Source organism: Podarcis muralis, chromosome 14, assembly GCF_964188315.1.
Source record: "Podarcis muralis chromosome 14, rPodMur119.hap1.1, whole genome shotgun sequence".
Lineage (NCBI taxonomy): Eukaryota > Metazoa > Chordata > Lepidosauria > Squamata > Lacertidae > Podarcis > Podarcis muralis.
Genome location: NC_135668.1, coordinates 48,670,171 through 48,686,530, shown reverse-complemented (window position 1 = coordinate 48,686,530; position 16,360 = coordinate 48,670,171). Strand labels below are relative to the sequence as shown.

The 16,360-nt window shown below is 47.4% G+C and overlaps 1 protein-coding gene across 1 annotated transcript in view; it reads right to left on the bottom strand.

Annotated features, from left to right (window-relative positions):
• Window positions 1-200: 200 nt before the first annotated feature.
• GRAP (GRB2 related adaptor protein) overlaps window positions 201-16,360 on the bottom strand; it is a 32,721-nt gene continuing 16,561 nt past the window's right edge. The window contains exons 4-5 of the mRNA XM_028706769.2: window positions 2,053-2,221; window positions 201-1,325 (exon numbers count right to left, since the gene is read on the bottom strand). Coding sequence (XP_028562602.2) covers window positions 1,140-1,325; window positions 2,053-2,221 — 355 coding nt within the window. The 3' untranslated portion in view covers window positions 201-1,139. The remainder of the gene's footprint in view (window positions 1,326-2,052; window positions 2,222-16,360) is intronic.

Here is a 16,360-nt window from a genome sequence, read left to right as displayed (position 1 = left end):
GCCCCCTCCCAGGGCATGTCCTTGAGTGATTTCTGACTGGTTTGCATGCGTTCTTGAACTGTGATAGTGCCTTTTGCTACCCAGGATGGAGAGGAGAGCGTGGAAAACCTTTGGGTTTTGCATGGCTGGAATGAACCCGACTGTACAAAGGTAAATTTTGCATCCATTGATTCCTCCATTTTTGCTTCTGAACCCCCCCCCCCCCGGACTGAAGTGTGGTCCCTAGAAGATCCCACACAAGGGAACCCCATCCTCCGATGGAAACAGTGTCCCCAAATTCTTGGTCAATCCATTGGATTAGATTCAGGGGTTCATTACTCCCAGCCTACCAATGTCCCCTGTGGGTTTTGCTGACACAAACCCAACTTGTTTGAATCATCCAGCAACCTGGGACAGACGAAGAGGAAATATAATGCAAAAGAAATGAGAGGGAATTGCCATGGATGCGCCCATACAATAATGGAACTTGATATTGGTTTCACAGTCATTCGTTCATTCCCAGGGAATGCTGGGAACTCTAGTTCTGTTTAAGGGCGAGGCTACAGAGCAGATGTCAGTAAAACTACAATTCCCAGGATTCTTCAGGGGAAACTGTGATGATTCAACTGGCACCAGACTGATGGAAGAGTGCTTTCTCTGTCAGTGTTTAGTGTGGGATTGCCACCCTTCACTCACTCACTTATTACGGGGCATCCACATGGCACTGTCATCCAGTCATTGTCATTCTGCATTTTCCCTGTGGTTCTTCTGTCTCTTTATCTTAGAAAAACCAATGAAGAGCACATTTCCCACTTTTATATATGCTGGTTGAACAACTGAGTCTCAAAATCGGAAGAAACATGAATTTCCAAGGATGGCTGTGTTTCGGTTTGCAGAGAGAAGCACAAATCAGGTGGTTTCTCATTCGAATGCAAACAAAATCAAGTTTCTCCCACATCCCTGGTTGTGGGCGAGGAAATGTTGAAGGCCACTCCCTTACACCACCACTTGTCACATGAGAGGTCCACTTTTTGGTCCACTTCTGAAAAAGGTTCCAAGTGGGGCGGTCATTCCATAGATGTTCCACAGGACTTCTGCTCAGGGAGATTTTGATTGGCTGCTTCAGAAGAAGCCTCCAATGAGAACGCAGGTGAAGCGGGTCACATGCGCAGTGGGAAGACATAGTTCCTGGGGAATAGGCCCGTCTTCACGCCAATCCTCCCTTTCCACCAGTTGGGATCAGAGCAGTCCAGGATCTCAAGGACGTCCCCTCGACAGAAGCTCAGCTGGGATGGGCTTTTGGCCGTGAAGTTGAATTGAGCCTGGACGAATTTTGGCTTTCTCGGCTGCGTGAAAAAGAGAAGGAGAGGACAGCTGAGAAGAAATGCCTGGCTGACACAAACGAGCTAGTCTTGCCCACCTGTCAAGCCAGGTGTGTTGTTTACATGATGTGGTGAGATGGAGAAGATTTTCCTCCCTGAGTTTAAAACCAAAATTGCATTTGAATATAAAAACTGTTTCTCAGCCGGCTAGTCCTAGTCTTTATAACCCTGTACCTTCTTCCAGAAGGCAGAAGCTGAAAGAGATCATTTCCGGGGTGTGCACTATCCTGCACTATCTCTGCAGCTTTCTTATGGCACCTGGAAGAATAGATTTGATCCAAGGTGGGAGGAGTGCACCCAATTATTCTCTCTGCGGTCTTTACAAAGATTCCTGCATTGCAGGGGTTGGACTAGATGACCCTTGGTTCCCTTCCAATTCTACGACTCGATGAACAGTACAACGTATTCCAAGTGTGGTTATGCCATAAATTTGTACAACGGCATTACGATATTGGCAGTTTCATTAACAATCCCTTTTCTAATGACCGCTTGCCATTCTATGAGTTGACATGCTCACCAGGTCAATATCTCTTTCCTGGAGAGCCACCACCAGTTCAGGCCCTGCTCAAGCATATGTGAAGATAGGGAGGTTTTGCTCCAAAGTGCATTGTTTTATACTCGCTTCCATTGAAATACCCTTGCCATTTTTATGCCCGCTCCCCCAATTTGGAGAGTTACTGCTGCCCCATACCTCCTGCATTTCCGCATGATCCCTGAGGAAAATCTGCGCTTTCTTGGCAATGGTGGTAGTTCTGTAGAAATCCACCAGTTCATTGATGGAGTTGAACTTCTCGTCCCAGAGATGGTACTTCCCTTTCTTTTCTCTCAGTACCTTGAAGTGCAGCACTTGATCTCCATAGCTGTGCCCAGGATGCAGAAAACAAAGTTAGCAAAAGGTGAGCAGGCAACGGCAGTGGAGGAAAGTTCATTCATGTTAAGTTGTGGGTGAACATATCAGACGACACAGCGATTCTTCAAACAGCTCTTGTATATTCACAGGCCAGAACAGAACTGAACTGAAGGGTTCAGCCTGCTTATATAGAGCTCCACTACAACGCAACAGTAACAACCTTCTGTAACTATCCAATCACTGAACGTCACTTTCAATTCCTTCTTTGCATATGTGGACCTGAGTGAAAACTATCTACAGTATCCCCCTGCTGGCCCAGGGTGAGAACTTCAGTACATAACAATTCATACCTTGCATATGTGGCAGTTATATACCTTCCATTAATGATCCCACCCCCTACACACTTTTCAGTGCATTTCCTCATCATTCCCCACCCCCCAAAAAAGTCTGTTTTTTTACAGTGGATTTATTGTGTCAGGGCAACAGAATGCTTTGATTCACTTTAATGGCGGTGTTATGTACTGAAGTTCTCACCCTGGGCCAGCAGGGGGATACTGTAGATAGTTCAGGTCCACCATATGCAAATAAGGGATTGAAAGTGACATTCAGTGATTGGATAGTTACAGAAAATGGTTACTGTTGCGTTCTAGTGGAGCTCTATATAAGCAGGCTGGCTGAACCCTTCTGTTCTGGCCTGTGAATGAACAAGGGGTGTTTGAAGAATCGCTGTGTCGTCTGAGATGTTCACCCACAACTTAACAGGCACAAACCTAAACTTCCAGTATGCCCTTGAATCCCTCCCGCAAAGCAGTGACGGTCTGGAAGCACCTCAAGTTTCTAACCCTCAAGAGAGACTTCAAAAACTGCTGGTGCCAGAGAGGGGAGTTGAATAAGATTCTTGCTCAAATATTGGGTGGTCCTTTAATGTTCTTCTTTGTCCCTCCTGGGAGTCACAAGTTCAACATCAACAATGAAAAGAAGGTCTATTTGTATAATATGCCCAGGAAGCTGAATGTTTGCTCTCCTTGGCAGGGAAAATGAAAAAAACACTTGTCTAACTACACAGTGTGACAGAGGAACAGGAGCCGTCAGCCAGTCCTACTTCCTGTTTACTCCACAGCATTTGAGTCCAGAACTACTTTCGGTCCACGGTGTAGATGATGAGTTTTGCTGTTGGTGGCACACATACAAACAAGCCTTACTGCAACCAAGCTCTGGACCCTCAAACTCAAGGGTCCCCAAACTAAGGCCCGCGGGCCAGATAAGGCCCAAGGGACTCATTTATCCAGCCAGTGGTGACCCCCGCCGCTCACTGCCACCGCCCGCTCTTACTGGCATTGCGCTGCGCGGCTGCCCACTTCTGGGTCAGAGGAGCACTGGAAATAGCTTGTGCGCATGTGCAAGCGTTATTTCCGGTGCACATCTGGGTTGGAGGAGGCCCATGCACATGTGCACAAGCTATTTCCGTTGCTCCGCCGACCCGGAAGTGCGCCAGAAATAGCATGTGCGCATGTGTATGGGCACACGCTCCCCCGCCCTCCGCCCCGCCCCGCGACCGGCGCTGGAGACACTGGCCCAAGGTGCAGTAAGTTTGCTGACCCCTGATCAAACTCCTTGCAATGCCAATGAAGACAAATATTTAAATAAAGGCATTTCCCATTCCCGGGGAGATGATGTTGTGGGCTGGGAGCAAGCCCTCCCTACGCCCGCAGAGCAGGATCGCACCTGCTCCATTGGATGGTCCTCAGCCATAATCAATATTTTGATTTATTGATATATTTATGGACATATTTTTTTGCCGATTTTGCACTTCCCCCCGCCCCTGCACCCTGGCAAGGGGCACACCTTGCCACCCCCTAGCTATGGCCCTGCCCCTATTCCGTTAGCACAAACTGTGCCTCAGGACACCAGAGCAGGAGAAATCAAAATGGCACCAGCAATGCTTGCAAAGGGTGTTAAATTAAAGTTACTAGACGTCCCCTTTTCTCAGGGAGAGTCCCCGGATTTGCAAATCAGTCCCCATACAAAATCCATTGAAGTTGAAAAGTACCCCCCGGATTCATTCGAAAAAATCTGGTAACCTTATGCTAAATGGGGTTGCCAGACCAGAAGTGTTCTGTACTGAAGTTCTCACCCTGGGCTAGCAGGGGGGTACTGTAGATAGTTTTCACTCAGGTCCACATATGCAAATAAGGAATTGAAAGTGACGTTCAGTGATTGGATAGTTACAGAAAGTTGTTACTGTTGCGTTGTAGTGGAACTCTATATAAGCAGGCTAGCTGAACCCTTCAGTTCAGTTCTGTTCTGGGCCTGTGAATAAACAAGAGCTGTTTGAAGAATCGCTGTGTCATCTGATATGTTCACCCACAACTTAACAAGGAGCATCCCAGACCTTGAGATTTCAGGGTACAAATGTGAGACCTGGGGGCGGGTCCTGATGATGTCCTGGGGAACAGGCCCTGGTGATGACATAGGGTAGTCATTTGGATTCCTCCTCTGTGCTCCCTCACAGCACTGAGACCTGGAGATGGAGGTTAAGGGGGGTGCAGATCCACCCAGAGTCTGGACAATAATTGGCAGCCAGTTTCTGCTAAGTTGAAGCTTGCAAGCTGCACACATAGTTTTCTTAATAAATATATATATTATTATATATATACGCTCACCCCCCTGGAAATTCAGGCCCTCCCAGACTACCTGGAGAGGAACAGACAAACATGGAGACACCAGGTCAGACCTGGAGGTTCTGACAACCCCAGTGCTAAGAAGCACTGGCATTGCGATTGCTATCTCTGACAGCTAGCTGGTCAGGGTTGCTAAAGTTTTAATTCAGGCAGTCTAATGGCCTGCCACATACAGGTTCTGGGAGTGACTGCTTCTTGACAGCAAAGGCTCACCTCCTGCGGCCCGATCTATCAAAGGGGATTAAAAATGTCCTGCCCATGGGCGTACCTCAGAGTGCCAACCATCGTCTCATGTTGCCATGTGCAGGGACAAGAAACTCAGGCTGCCCATTCCGGAAATGGAAAAAAGCAGAAATAATTGTTGGGGCTTTGGGTGGCTGTTGTTTTTGCAAGGACTTTAGTTTCAGGGCACACGGGGAAAGAAACGGAAAGGAGAACACGCATAATTTAGCTATTTGAGCCTCTCTGTCGAATGCCAGTGCCATTTTGTAGGCCTTAATTTGGTGGCCTGTGGGGCCCGTGGAGTTATTACTTATTATTTGTTAGTAAATTTGTTGCTCGCTTTATCTTGCCAAAAACTAACAACCAACCAAGAAACCGCCCCAAAGCAACCTTGCCACTCACATTCATTAAAAACATTCTCATCCACTTCTGAAAGACCACAGATAATTAAAGGCTGGTTATGGAGGAGAGATTTTGCCTGGCGCCTAAAGATATATAATGATGTTACCAGGTGAGCCTCCCTGGGGAGAGCATTCCACAAGCAGGGAGCCACCACCAAAAAGGCCCACGCTTGTGCTGTTACCCTGCGGAAGTGCTCTTCCGGATCTCAAAAGAGCAGATATAGCGGTTTATGTCCTGAACTCAGTGCTCTCCACCTGCTCTTTTAAGAGTAAAAGGCAATGTCTGAGGCAACATCATTCAGCCCAGACGCTGAGGTCCAGTTCTGAGGGCCTTCTTGCGAGAAGTGAAATTACAGGGAACCAGGCAGAGGGCCTTCTTGGTAGTGGCACCCACTCTGTGGAACATCAGATATGACTTTCCACAGACATCTGAAGGCAGCTCTGTATCAGGAAGTTTTCAATGTCCGATATTTTGTTGTGTTCTGTTATATTTTGTTGGAAGCTGCCCAGAGTGGCTGGGGCAACAAAGTATGATGGGCAGGGCACAAGTAATAATTTTGTTGTTATTATTGTTACCTCCCTGCAAACAAATCAGAACGAATGCTCAATGAGTAGCGGACATTGTCTCACCTCCCCACAAGCTTTGTGCAAACTAAGGAGGATGAACATGCTATAAACAGTTCTGGCTGGAAACGACTTAAATACAAGGCGCCTCCATCTCCTCAAATATGATACTTGACTTGGCCCCGTACCAATGCTTCCAAAATGGACTCACAATTGGACACTGGGGAGACCTACAAGTTCTCCATACCTGATAGACAGCTTTTGGCTGAACCCAAGAGATTTCATGAAGAAGAAGCCCTTTCTTGGACGTAAAGCCATTTAGAAATAGTGCCGCACACACAGATTGCCATGGAAAAGGCCCCAGAATCAGGGGTGTGTGTCATCCTTGAGGGGGGTGACAAAATGGCGCACTGTGGGGGTTGGCACTTACCATAAGGCCTGGCCTGCAACGCATCCGAGCCAGACGTCTCTCCTGGGAGTGACACAGTGGCTCGGGGTCATAGCTGTCAACCTTCCCTTTTTTTGCGGGAAATTCCCTTATTCCAGTGCCATTTCCTGCTGCTATCCCGGATTGTTAGATATCCCGTAGACTGTCCACAGGACAGGTGAGGCTGCTGGTCTCTTATTTTCGAGGCTGCTGATCCCTTATTTTCAAATCTGAAAGTTGACAGCTATGCTCATAGCCCTGTCCTGCCCGAAATGGCAGTGTGGGGCTTGTGTCTGCCAGGCAGACTCCGCGGGCAGCTCGCTGCGCTGCCCCCCCAGGCGTATCACTGCACCGCCCCAGCGCGGCACCCCTGTGAGCAGATCGCCACAGCACCCCCGGGTGGCAGCTCGCCCTGCCCCTGCTGGTCTGGGAGCTGAAGCAGCTAGCTATGCCCCTGGCGAGAATAATCAGTGTTTCATAGGTTTTTAGACGTCACCCAGGCACTCAAAGAGAACAAAAGTGTGTGGGACTGCTGATCTACGCCAATAGCCTAAAGAGATGCTGCTCCACATTACCTTTGTGGCAGATACCCTGCGAACAAGAACTACACCCTATATAATGAAGCTTGTAAAACGAAGCAAAGCAGAAATGCACCTGGCTGCTGCTGCTGCTGCAGATTTATGTTGTTGGCTACTCTTCCTTAGAATGACATCAAGCTTTTAATAGTCCCGTTTAAGTGGAGGCAGCTGGGTGGGGAGGTCGGCTGATGTCATGAGTGCGTTGTGTTGGGACAAGGGCTAACTTCACATCACCAGCTGGCTCCAAACAGGCCTGGGATGGTCTTCTCGGCTCAGGTTTGGGAAATGTTGCTCTTTTGGAAATGGGGACACAAAAAGGCCATGGGTGGCCTTTGATGGATCTTTACTCTTGTGGCTTAGGGCCCTTGTATTTACGGAACTGCCTCTGCTGGTACGCCCTGCAGAGGACCTTAAGGTCCATGCATAATCATAGTTTAGAGGTCCCGGGCCCTAAGGAAGTCAGACTATCCTCCACCAGGGCCAGGGCCTTCTCAGTGATGGCTCCAACCTGGTGGAATGTTCTGTCCCATGAGACCAGGGCCCTGCAGGATTTAACCTCCTTCTGCAGGGCCTGTAAGAGAGAGCTATTCTGCCTGGTTTTCAATTTGAACTTAGCCTGATCTTTTATTCTCCTTCCTTCCCTCCCCCTCCCCTTTTTATGAAGATTACCCGCTCTGGGATCCCACAGCTAATTCTCCCCTGGTCTCCTCGCTGGCCCAAATAGGACTAATTTAGCCAGCTAGCCCTGGTGATCATCTAATGTTTATTGGATGGATTTCCCCCCTAAATTGATTTTTGAATTCTGAACTTATTGTTATCCACATTTTATACAGTATTTTATGCTGTTTTTTGTTGCATCAATTAAGTGTTTTAAATTTGTTGTTAGCCACCCTGAGCCCAGTTTTCTGAACCGGGAAGGGCGGGGTAGAAATAAAAAATTATTTATTATTATTATTATTACTCAGAGTAGACCCATTTAAATTAATGGGCCTAGGTCGGCCATGGATTCCAAGAGGGCTATTGATGGCTAACAGCCATGATGGTCACGCTCTGCCTCCACAATTGGAGGCAGCGATGTAGGGGTGGACGTTGGTACCCTGAGCTAAGCCACAGTTTGGCTCCTGCGCCGTGCTAGGCTTTGTAAAGGCGGCATGAGGGGTGCAGCAGGAACCTGGAGCCCTCCCACCTCCTTTCCAAAGTTGAGCAATCAATAACTGGGCTCTGGGGAAGAGGGAGGAGGGCTCTAGAGTGGAATCTACACGCATAGAAAAAATGCTGTGAAAATGCTTTTTTAAAAAAAAAAGTTTTGAAAAATACATTGAATTCGCCATAGCTCACTGTCGCCCTCTAGTGTCACATTTGTATAATGCACTTTGCAACACACTTAAAACGTTTTATTTGCAACTCTATAGCTGAGTCCTAGGATCCTGTCAGGGCCCTCACACCTCCATCCTGTAGCCAGGCCAGTGCTTAATGGGTGCCCTTTCCGCTTGGCAAGAAAGGGGGCGCCCTCAATATGTTGTTGGATTCCAGCTCCCAATAGTCTCTGGCCTTGCTGGCTACACCTGACAGAAGTTGGAGTCTGACAACTTCTGGTTATCCCTGCAGCCAGCAGGATATGTAAGCTGAAGAAAGATTAAACTGGCACTCACTAACCTGCCTGCATATTTTTGACATCTTCTGTAATGATAACCATCTAAAAATAATCAGAGCTCACAGACATAGTGCAGGACATTTTGGTACCTGAAGCAGAAAATGAACGAGCTGATTTTCAGTGTGCCACCCTCGGATGATACGACCAAATATGCAACTTGCTATAATCCGCCTAATGGTAGGACCAGCCTTGGAACACCTGGCAGTTTTCAGGGCGAGGGAGAGATCAGATTCAGTTTGCATTTGAAGGTGAACTGGATTATTTAGCCCTTTGCAAAACGACGTTTGGATGCAAGCACATCCATCCTACAAAATTTGTCCTTCTCTGATTCTGCAATGTAGCGCACAAAAATGCATGTACTCGAGTAAAGTGTGTGTGCAAAAGGCATGTTTTCATGAAATTAGCATACAAATATGTGTTAAATTAGAGGAAAATTGCTCTGCAAAAATGTTCATATTAAGCAAAACTCTAAATTCACACTAAACGCTGACCGAGTTCCACGAACACTTTTTAAAAATAAATGGAAGAAAACCACAAACCATTGTGGAAATGTGGAGACGAGAACTTACGATAGCAAGTATGAGAAACAGAGGGAAATGGAATTGGACAAATTTGCCCATCCCTAAGTTGTGTTGTGCCCCTTGAGTTATTTTCAAGACCCTAGCGAAACCCTAAACTCGTCTTCCCACCCGTTCAAGACCTCCTAAAACCTGAGGCCCCTTTCCCCTGTTGCCTCACCAAACTAGACCTAATCTGAAACTGGAGATTCCTTCGTTTTTTCTGCTGTGCGTTTTTGGGTCCCTTTGTCTTTAAGAAGCAGCTTTTACTTTCTGAACCGACTTGGGTTGCCCTGCGGCTTCTGCCAAGGTAAATACACGGGTGTCATCGGACAAACTGAATCTAGTGTGGGAACAGCTAGAGGGCAGGCAGCGGCCTCCCCTGGGCCTCTCCCTTTGGAATGCCTCGACCAGCTAAATATTTTGCCGGTGAGGTGGATTCGGCACCCCCTCTCCTCTTGTTATCAGTGGGACGTATCGCTTAAAATGTGGTTGTTGCCTTTCCGAGGTCACAGCATGAATGGCTGTCCCTTCAGTCCACAGGTGGGGGATCAACCACAGCACCTCTCTCTTGCAAGCAAAAAGCTAGCACCGCAAGAAGAGGCGTGACTAGTTCCTCCATGATGTACTATCTTTCTTCTTGCAGGGATTAGTACATGAAAAGCTAGCACCATAGAGAGAGGTGTGGATAGAACGTTCCTCCTTGAAGTACTAGCATTTTTCTTGTAGGAATTATTAGACATGATTCGGCAACTGTCTTGCCCATTCCATCTCTCTGCCTCATTCTGCTGTATCTGCTATGGTTACCAGATTCTTGTCAATGAATCCGGGGACACTTTTTATTTTTATTTTTAAGCTGAGAAGCAACAGGGAGTCAGTAGTGGGGATGGTGAGGCAAAAGACCCTGGGCCCAAGCACACATGCACATTGTATAAAGGTGCAAAGCCCTTTTTTGCACCCTGTGAAACATAAATGCGCAGTTTTTAAAAAACTGGGCAATGGCTGGCCGGCCGCAACTCCCAAGCCTCCCCCGATCGGTCAAAACGAAGAGGGAACAAAGGGGGAAGGGGGCAGGAGATCTGTACCGCTGGACGTCCCCGGTTCCTCTTTGGCAGTGGTGGCGGCAGCGGCATTCAGCAGCCTGGAGCCAGCTTGGTAGTGCAGTTGGCTCTGGCTGGCTTCAAGAGCTGCTCGCTGCCATGGCGCCCGCCATTTTTCCTTGCCGGAAGTCCCCATATGATGTGTTGCGCACAAGATACATCATATGGGGACTTCTAGCGAGGAAAAATGGCGGGCGCCACGGCAGTGAGCAGCTCCTGAAGCCAGCCAGAGCCAACTACGCTACCAGGCTGCCTCTGGGCTGCTGAGGCTGCCGCTGCCACGTTTCCCGGGGATATATATGCAAATCCGGGGACTGTCCCCGGGAACCGGGGACCTCAGGCAACCCTAGTGTAGAGCCAGCCAAAGTCAGGATTGTCTTCTATTGGATTGCATTTGCTGTTTGCTGGAAATTTGATCCCTTTAGGAATTGAACTGTTGCAACCAAAGGTCAGAGGCTTTGCATACCCCGCTCTCCCAATATTTTGCAGATATTATAGCCGCTGTGGCAAAATATCAGGACGTAGGAAGCTGCCTGTGTCAGACTGGTCCATCTAGCTCAGTATTGTCTACGCTGACTGGCAGAGGCAGAGGATCAAACATCCAATATCTCAGTATCTCCATCAAGATGGAGCAAGCTTGTTTTCTCCTGCTCCGAAGGGTAGGATTCGAACCAATAGCTTCAAGTTCCAAGAAAGGAGATTCTGACGCCACATCAGGAAAGTACTTTCTGACAGGAGGAGCTGTTTGGCAGTGAACGGTCTCCTTCGGAGGTTTTTTTTTGCAGAGGTTGGATGGCCATCTGCCATGGATGCTTTCGCTGAGATTCCTGCATTGCAGTGGGGTTGGACTAGATGACCCCCAGGGACCCGTCCAACTCTACAATGCTATGATTCTATGAGGTGCTAGAGAATGCTCCTGGGCCCTTCTGCAGGCAAGGCAGACACTCTACCATGGTTCCTTAAGACGCAGGAACACAGAAACCTGCCTTATCTCAAGCCAGACCATTGGTCTATCTCAGTATGGTCTACACTGACTGGCAGTGGCTTTCCAGTCTCTCCCAGTCCTACTTGGAGAAACCACTGGAGATTGAACCTGAGAACTACAGCATGCCAAGCAGATGGTATGCCCTTGAGCTATGGCCCATCCTCAAAGCAGGAGGAGAGGAGGAGGAGGAGGAGGAGATGGAGGAGGTGGGATTGGCAGAGAGAATGATGACTTCATTCCTTCCTCGCCTCCCTTGGCTGTTGGCTCCTTGGGCCCGCTCTGCACTGTGTTGCCCTTGGCATGGAAAGCTGGCTGAGAGGTTGGCATGCCCAGGTTGTTGCCTCCCTCTTGCCCTCCGTGCCTGCTGGAATATCAGTTTGAACTTGAACGCGGACTAGTCTTTGCCCAGCCATGCCCTCCCTCCCGGGCATGTTCTTCAGCAAAGGAACATCATGTTGGGAATGCTGAACTGCTGCATGTAGTGGTGCCAAAGCTGTCCGGGCAGGATCGCTGAGCAGCCCCAGATTAGCCGGGCATGGGCTTGGGAAGTCAAGTAATAGGCCCTGCCCTCCAACTGACCTTTCACCAGAGGTGGAGCAGAGACAGCCAGGAATCGAGCACCCACCACAGATGGAATGATGGAAGAGTTGGGGTCCTGTCCAACTCTAAGATTCTCAGCAAATTTTCAGACTGGGCTCCCCCCCCCCCCTGCAAAGGGCCTTTTCAGTGGTGGCTCCTCACATGTGTAAATACAAGAGCCAAGCGCCACTATAATTTTGTGTCCAGAAGAGCTTTTGATCAGGCTGTGTGCTAAGCAAAGTGGAGAGGGGGAGCTGGCTTGGTATTGAAGCCATAATATATGCTGTTATGTACTGAGCTGAATCCTAGAACAATAGGATCCAGAATGCAGCAGTCTGATTGGTCCGCAGGAGCCACCCAATCCAGCTCCAGGTGGAAGTGAATCAGCGACCTGATTGGCCTGCAGGAGCAGCCAATCAGGCTCCTGGATGAAGTGAATCAGCAACCTGACTGGTCTGCAGGAGCAGCCAACCAGACTTCTGGAGGAAGTGAATCTGCAACCTGATTGGCCTACAGGAGCAGCCTGGAATTAGCCAATCATGCAGGGCCCATTGTGTAAAAAATGTATATATAGCTAGACGTTTTGGGGAAAGTTTCATTCATTGCTACTATGAACTGAATAAAGAGCATAAAATTCAGCCTCGACTCTGAGTATATTTCATATGCATTGGGGGGAAATTGGTTTTGTTGGATGGTCTTAGAAAGGTTGTGGCTATAGGGGCAAGGCTAAGGGTGTGTGGCTAAAGAAATTATCAAGAAAGGTTATTTATGTATGTCACTACTGCAGCCCATCTTTTGTTAGCCCCAAAATGGAAAGCGAGCGAGGTCCCAACTAAAGAAGAATGACAACTTAAGCTGATGGAATATGCACAGCTTGCAGACTTAACATATAGAATAAGAGAATGGGAAGAACATACATTTAGAGAAGACTGGAAAATGTTTATTGAATATATGGGGGGAAATTGTGTACACTTGAAAACGTTGGCAGCATTAAGATAAATTCAACAGTGTAAATAAGTTTTGATGGATGCAGTAATGGAATACTGAATGGTTTAGTTTATGTAAAATATGTAGGGATTTATGGTATGTAAAATGAACCATGGAAAGAGAAGATATCAATGAAGATTCCCTGCCTGAAATTTTGGAGAGGGTGTTTAAATGAATATTCTAAATTGTAAAACAGAATATATATATATATATATATATATATATATTCAGGAAAGTATTTCCTAGGTCAAACAAGAAGCCATCAGACTCATAACAGTCCTTCCAAAATCTCTCCATTATGACCGTGCAAGGAATCCATTCAACGTGAATTCACCTGCCCCCAAGGCTGAAAGCTAAATTCCATCAAACACGTTTGCAGGAATGCCAGACGCACTATAACCTTTTGTGGGGGGTGGCAGCTGGTGTTGTTTCTGCGTCCTTTCAGAATGACTGGAGTGGTTTTACCGGACACGCTTCTTGGGCGTGTCAGTCACTTGCTTGGGATGTGCGAGGGAAAGTTGTGAAGTTGCTGGTAAGTTGGAGAAATGGGCAAAGGAGATGGAAAGTAGCAGAGAGCAGAGGGAGAGAGGTTTTCCTCTCAAATAGGTAAAGGTAAAGGGACCCCTGACCATTAGGTCCAATCGTGGCCGACTCTGGGGTTGCGGCACTCATCTCGCTTTACTGACCGAGGGAGCCGGCGTACAGCTTCCGGGTCATGTGGTCAGCATGACTAAGCCGCTTCTGGAGAACCAGAGCAGCGCACAGAAACACCGTTTATCTTCCCGCTGGAGTGGTACCTATTTATCTACTTGCACTTTGACGTGCTTTTGAACTTCTAGGTTGGCAGGAGCAGGGACTGAGCAACGGGAGCTCACCCCGCCGTGGGGATTCGAACCGCCAACCTTCTGATCGGCAAGCCCTAGGCTCTGTGGTTTAACCCACAGCGCCCCCCGCGTCCTTTTCCTCTCAAATGCAGTTGGTTAAAAAAACAACCCCTATTATCTCTCAGCAGGGATGACGATATCATCACCCTGCGAAGGGCTGTGGCTCAGTGGTAGAACATCTGCCTTGCAAGCAGGTCCCAAGTTCAAATCCCAGTGGCATCGCCAGGTAGGGATGGAGAAAATTCCCTGCCTGAAATTTTGGAGAGCCGCTGCCAGCTGATGTAGACAATACTATGTGCGTTGGGTTTTTGTTTTTTTAAGCACCCTATGCCATATTGTCACAAAAGCCTGGTGCCTGCCCCTCTCTCTACCAAGCGCTGGCAAGAGCCCACGGGGTCCCAGGCAAACACACAGGATCTGTGTCCCTTTGGAGGATGGAAGAAACAGCGGCTTTAAGAAATATGGTTTGAAGACACAAGATTTACCTACTTTGGAAGAATGGCAGATGAAGGTGATGGACTGCATGGAATTGGCGGAAATGACTGGCAGAATCCGTGACCAGGGAGAAGAGTCGGTGGAAGAAGACTGGAAAAAGTTTAAAGATTATCTACAGAAATATTGTAAAATTAATGAATGGTAGATTGATGTTGGATTGAAATTAAGTGGTTTTTAGCTGTAATGGCATAAAAGAATATATAAAAAAAGATTTTCTATAAGTAAAAATTTAATATTAAAATAATTTAAGATTAAAGATCAGGGTAAAATTAAAGAGGGAAAGAAACTGCTGAACTAATAAATTGAATTGGAATACAAAAAAGGGAGGTATGAGGAGGTCCGGGAAACAAGTTAATGAAAAATAATGTGATGAAAAAATTGATTGTTTTTAACCATTTTTATTTTGTATTTTCTCTTTTTTCTTTTTCTATTTTGTAATGTAAAAACCCTAATAAATTTTTTATAAAAAAATAAATAAGAAATATGGTTTGTTCACCGATTGTATGGGAAACGCATCCGGAAGACAAATATGTATCGGAAAGTTAGTGATCTGACATGGTTACCCTTCCTGCCTCTGTTCCTTCCCTCTCCCTGTCTCTTGTTTAAGTTCTTTGATGGCATGAGAACAGCAGTCTCTAATGAACTAGTCCAGGCACCCCCAAACTCAGCCCTCCAGATGTTTTGGGACTACAGTTCCCATCATCCCTGACCACTGGTCCTGCCAGCTAGGGATGATGGGAGTTGTAGTCCCCAAACATCTGGAGGGCCGAGTTTGGGGGTGCCTGGACTAGTCATTTGGTAGGAAGTGATAGTAATGCGTACCTTCTCTGAGTACCTTCTTTGATGTTCGAGAAAGTGAGGCATTGGGAGGGGGTGGCCAATGAATGATCTGCACGTAGCCAGTAATGAATGATCTGCACATAGCCAGTTGGGCAAGCCACACAGGCTAGCTAGCTATAAATCGGATGGTTGTGGGCAGAATTTCTGAGAAGCTCCGACATGGACTGATCGGCCATGGGGCCGTGCAAACTGAGGCTACCTGGGGGGATCACCTCTCCACTTCTTGAGGGCTTCCAAGTGGCAGATTGAAGTGCTTGCTTGGTATGAGGTCCAGCGCCGAGGGCCTTCTGGCGGTTCCCTCGCTGTGAGAAGCCAAGGGAACCAGGCAAAGGGCCTTCTCGGTGGTGGCACCCGCCCTGTGAAATTCCCTCCCATCAGATGTCAAAGAGAAAAACAACTACCAGACTTTTAGAAGACATCTGAAGGCAGCCCTGTTTAGGGAAGCTTTTAATGTTTGATGCATTACTGTATTTTAATATTTTGTTGGAAGCCGCCCAGAGTGGCTGGGGAAACCTGGCCAAATGGGCGGGGTATAAATAAATAAATTATTATTATTATTATTATTATTATTATTATTATTTGCTGTTTAGAATAAAACCTTTAATCTTCTCGCTCACTTGTGTTTTGTATTACTTCTGAATCTCATTTTAAAAGAACCACCTTGCATTTGGCAGGACACGTATTTACACCTGCATGGTGTAAATACCCCTTCTTCCTGCTTCTTCTTCCCAGAAACCCTTTCCCTCTCCCCTCAAACATACAGCCACATCACCCTGGGAACATCACACTCCCCAATGGCCCGTCAACACCTTTTGTCTTGCTAACAGGTTTGCTCTTCAGCCAGCCAGCCAGCCAGGCTGGTTTGCATAAACCAGCCCAGGAATTCCCTGTTTGGCACAGTTCTGCTCTTTAATCCATATCCCAATTGATCGACACCCTGGCATTTGTTAATTTCTAGGGTTCAGGGAGATTCCCTCCCCGCTTTAAATCCATAACACCATACATACCGTAATTTTTGCTCTATAAGACTTTTTCCCTCCTAAAAAGTAAGGGGAAATGTGTGTGCGTCTTATGGAGCAAATGCAGGCTGCGCAGCTATCCCAGAAGCCAGAACAGCAAGAGGGATCACTGCTTTCGCTGCGCAGCGATCCCTCTTGCTGTTCTGGCTTCTGAGGTTCAGAATATTTTTTTTCTT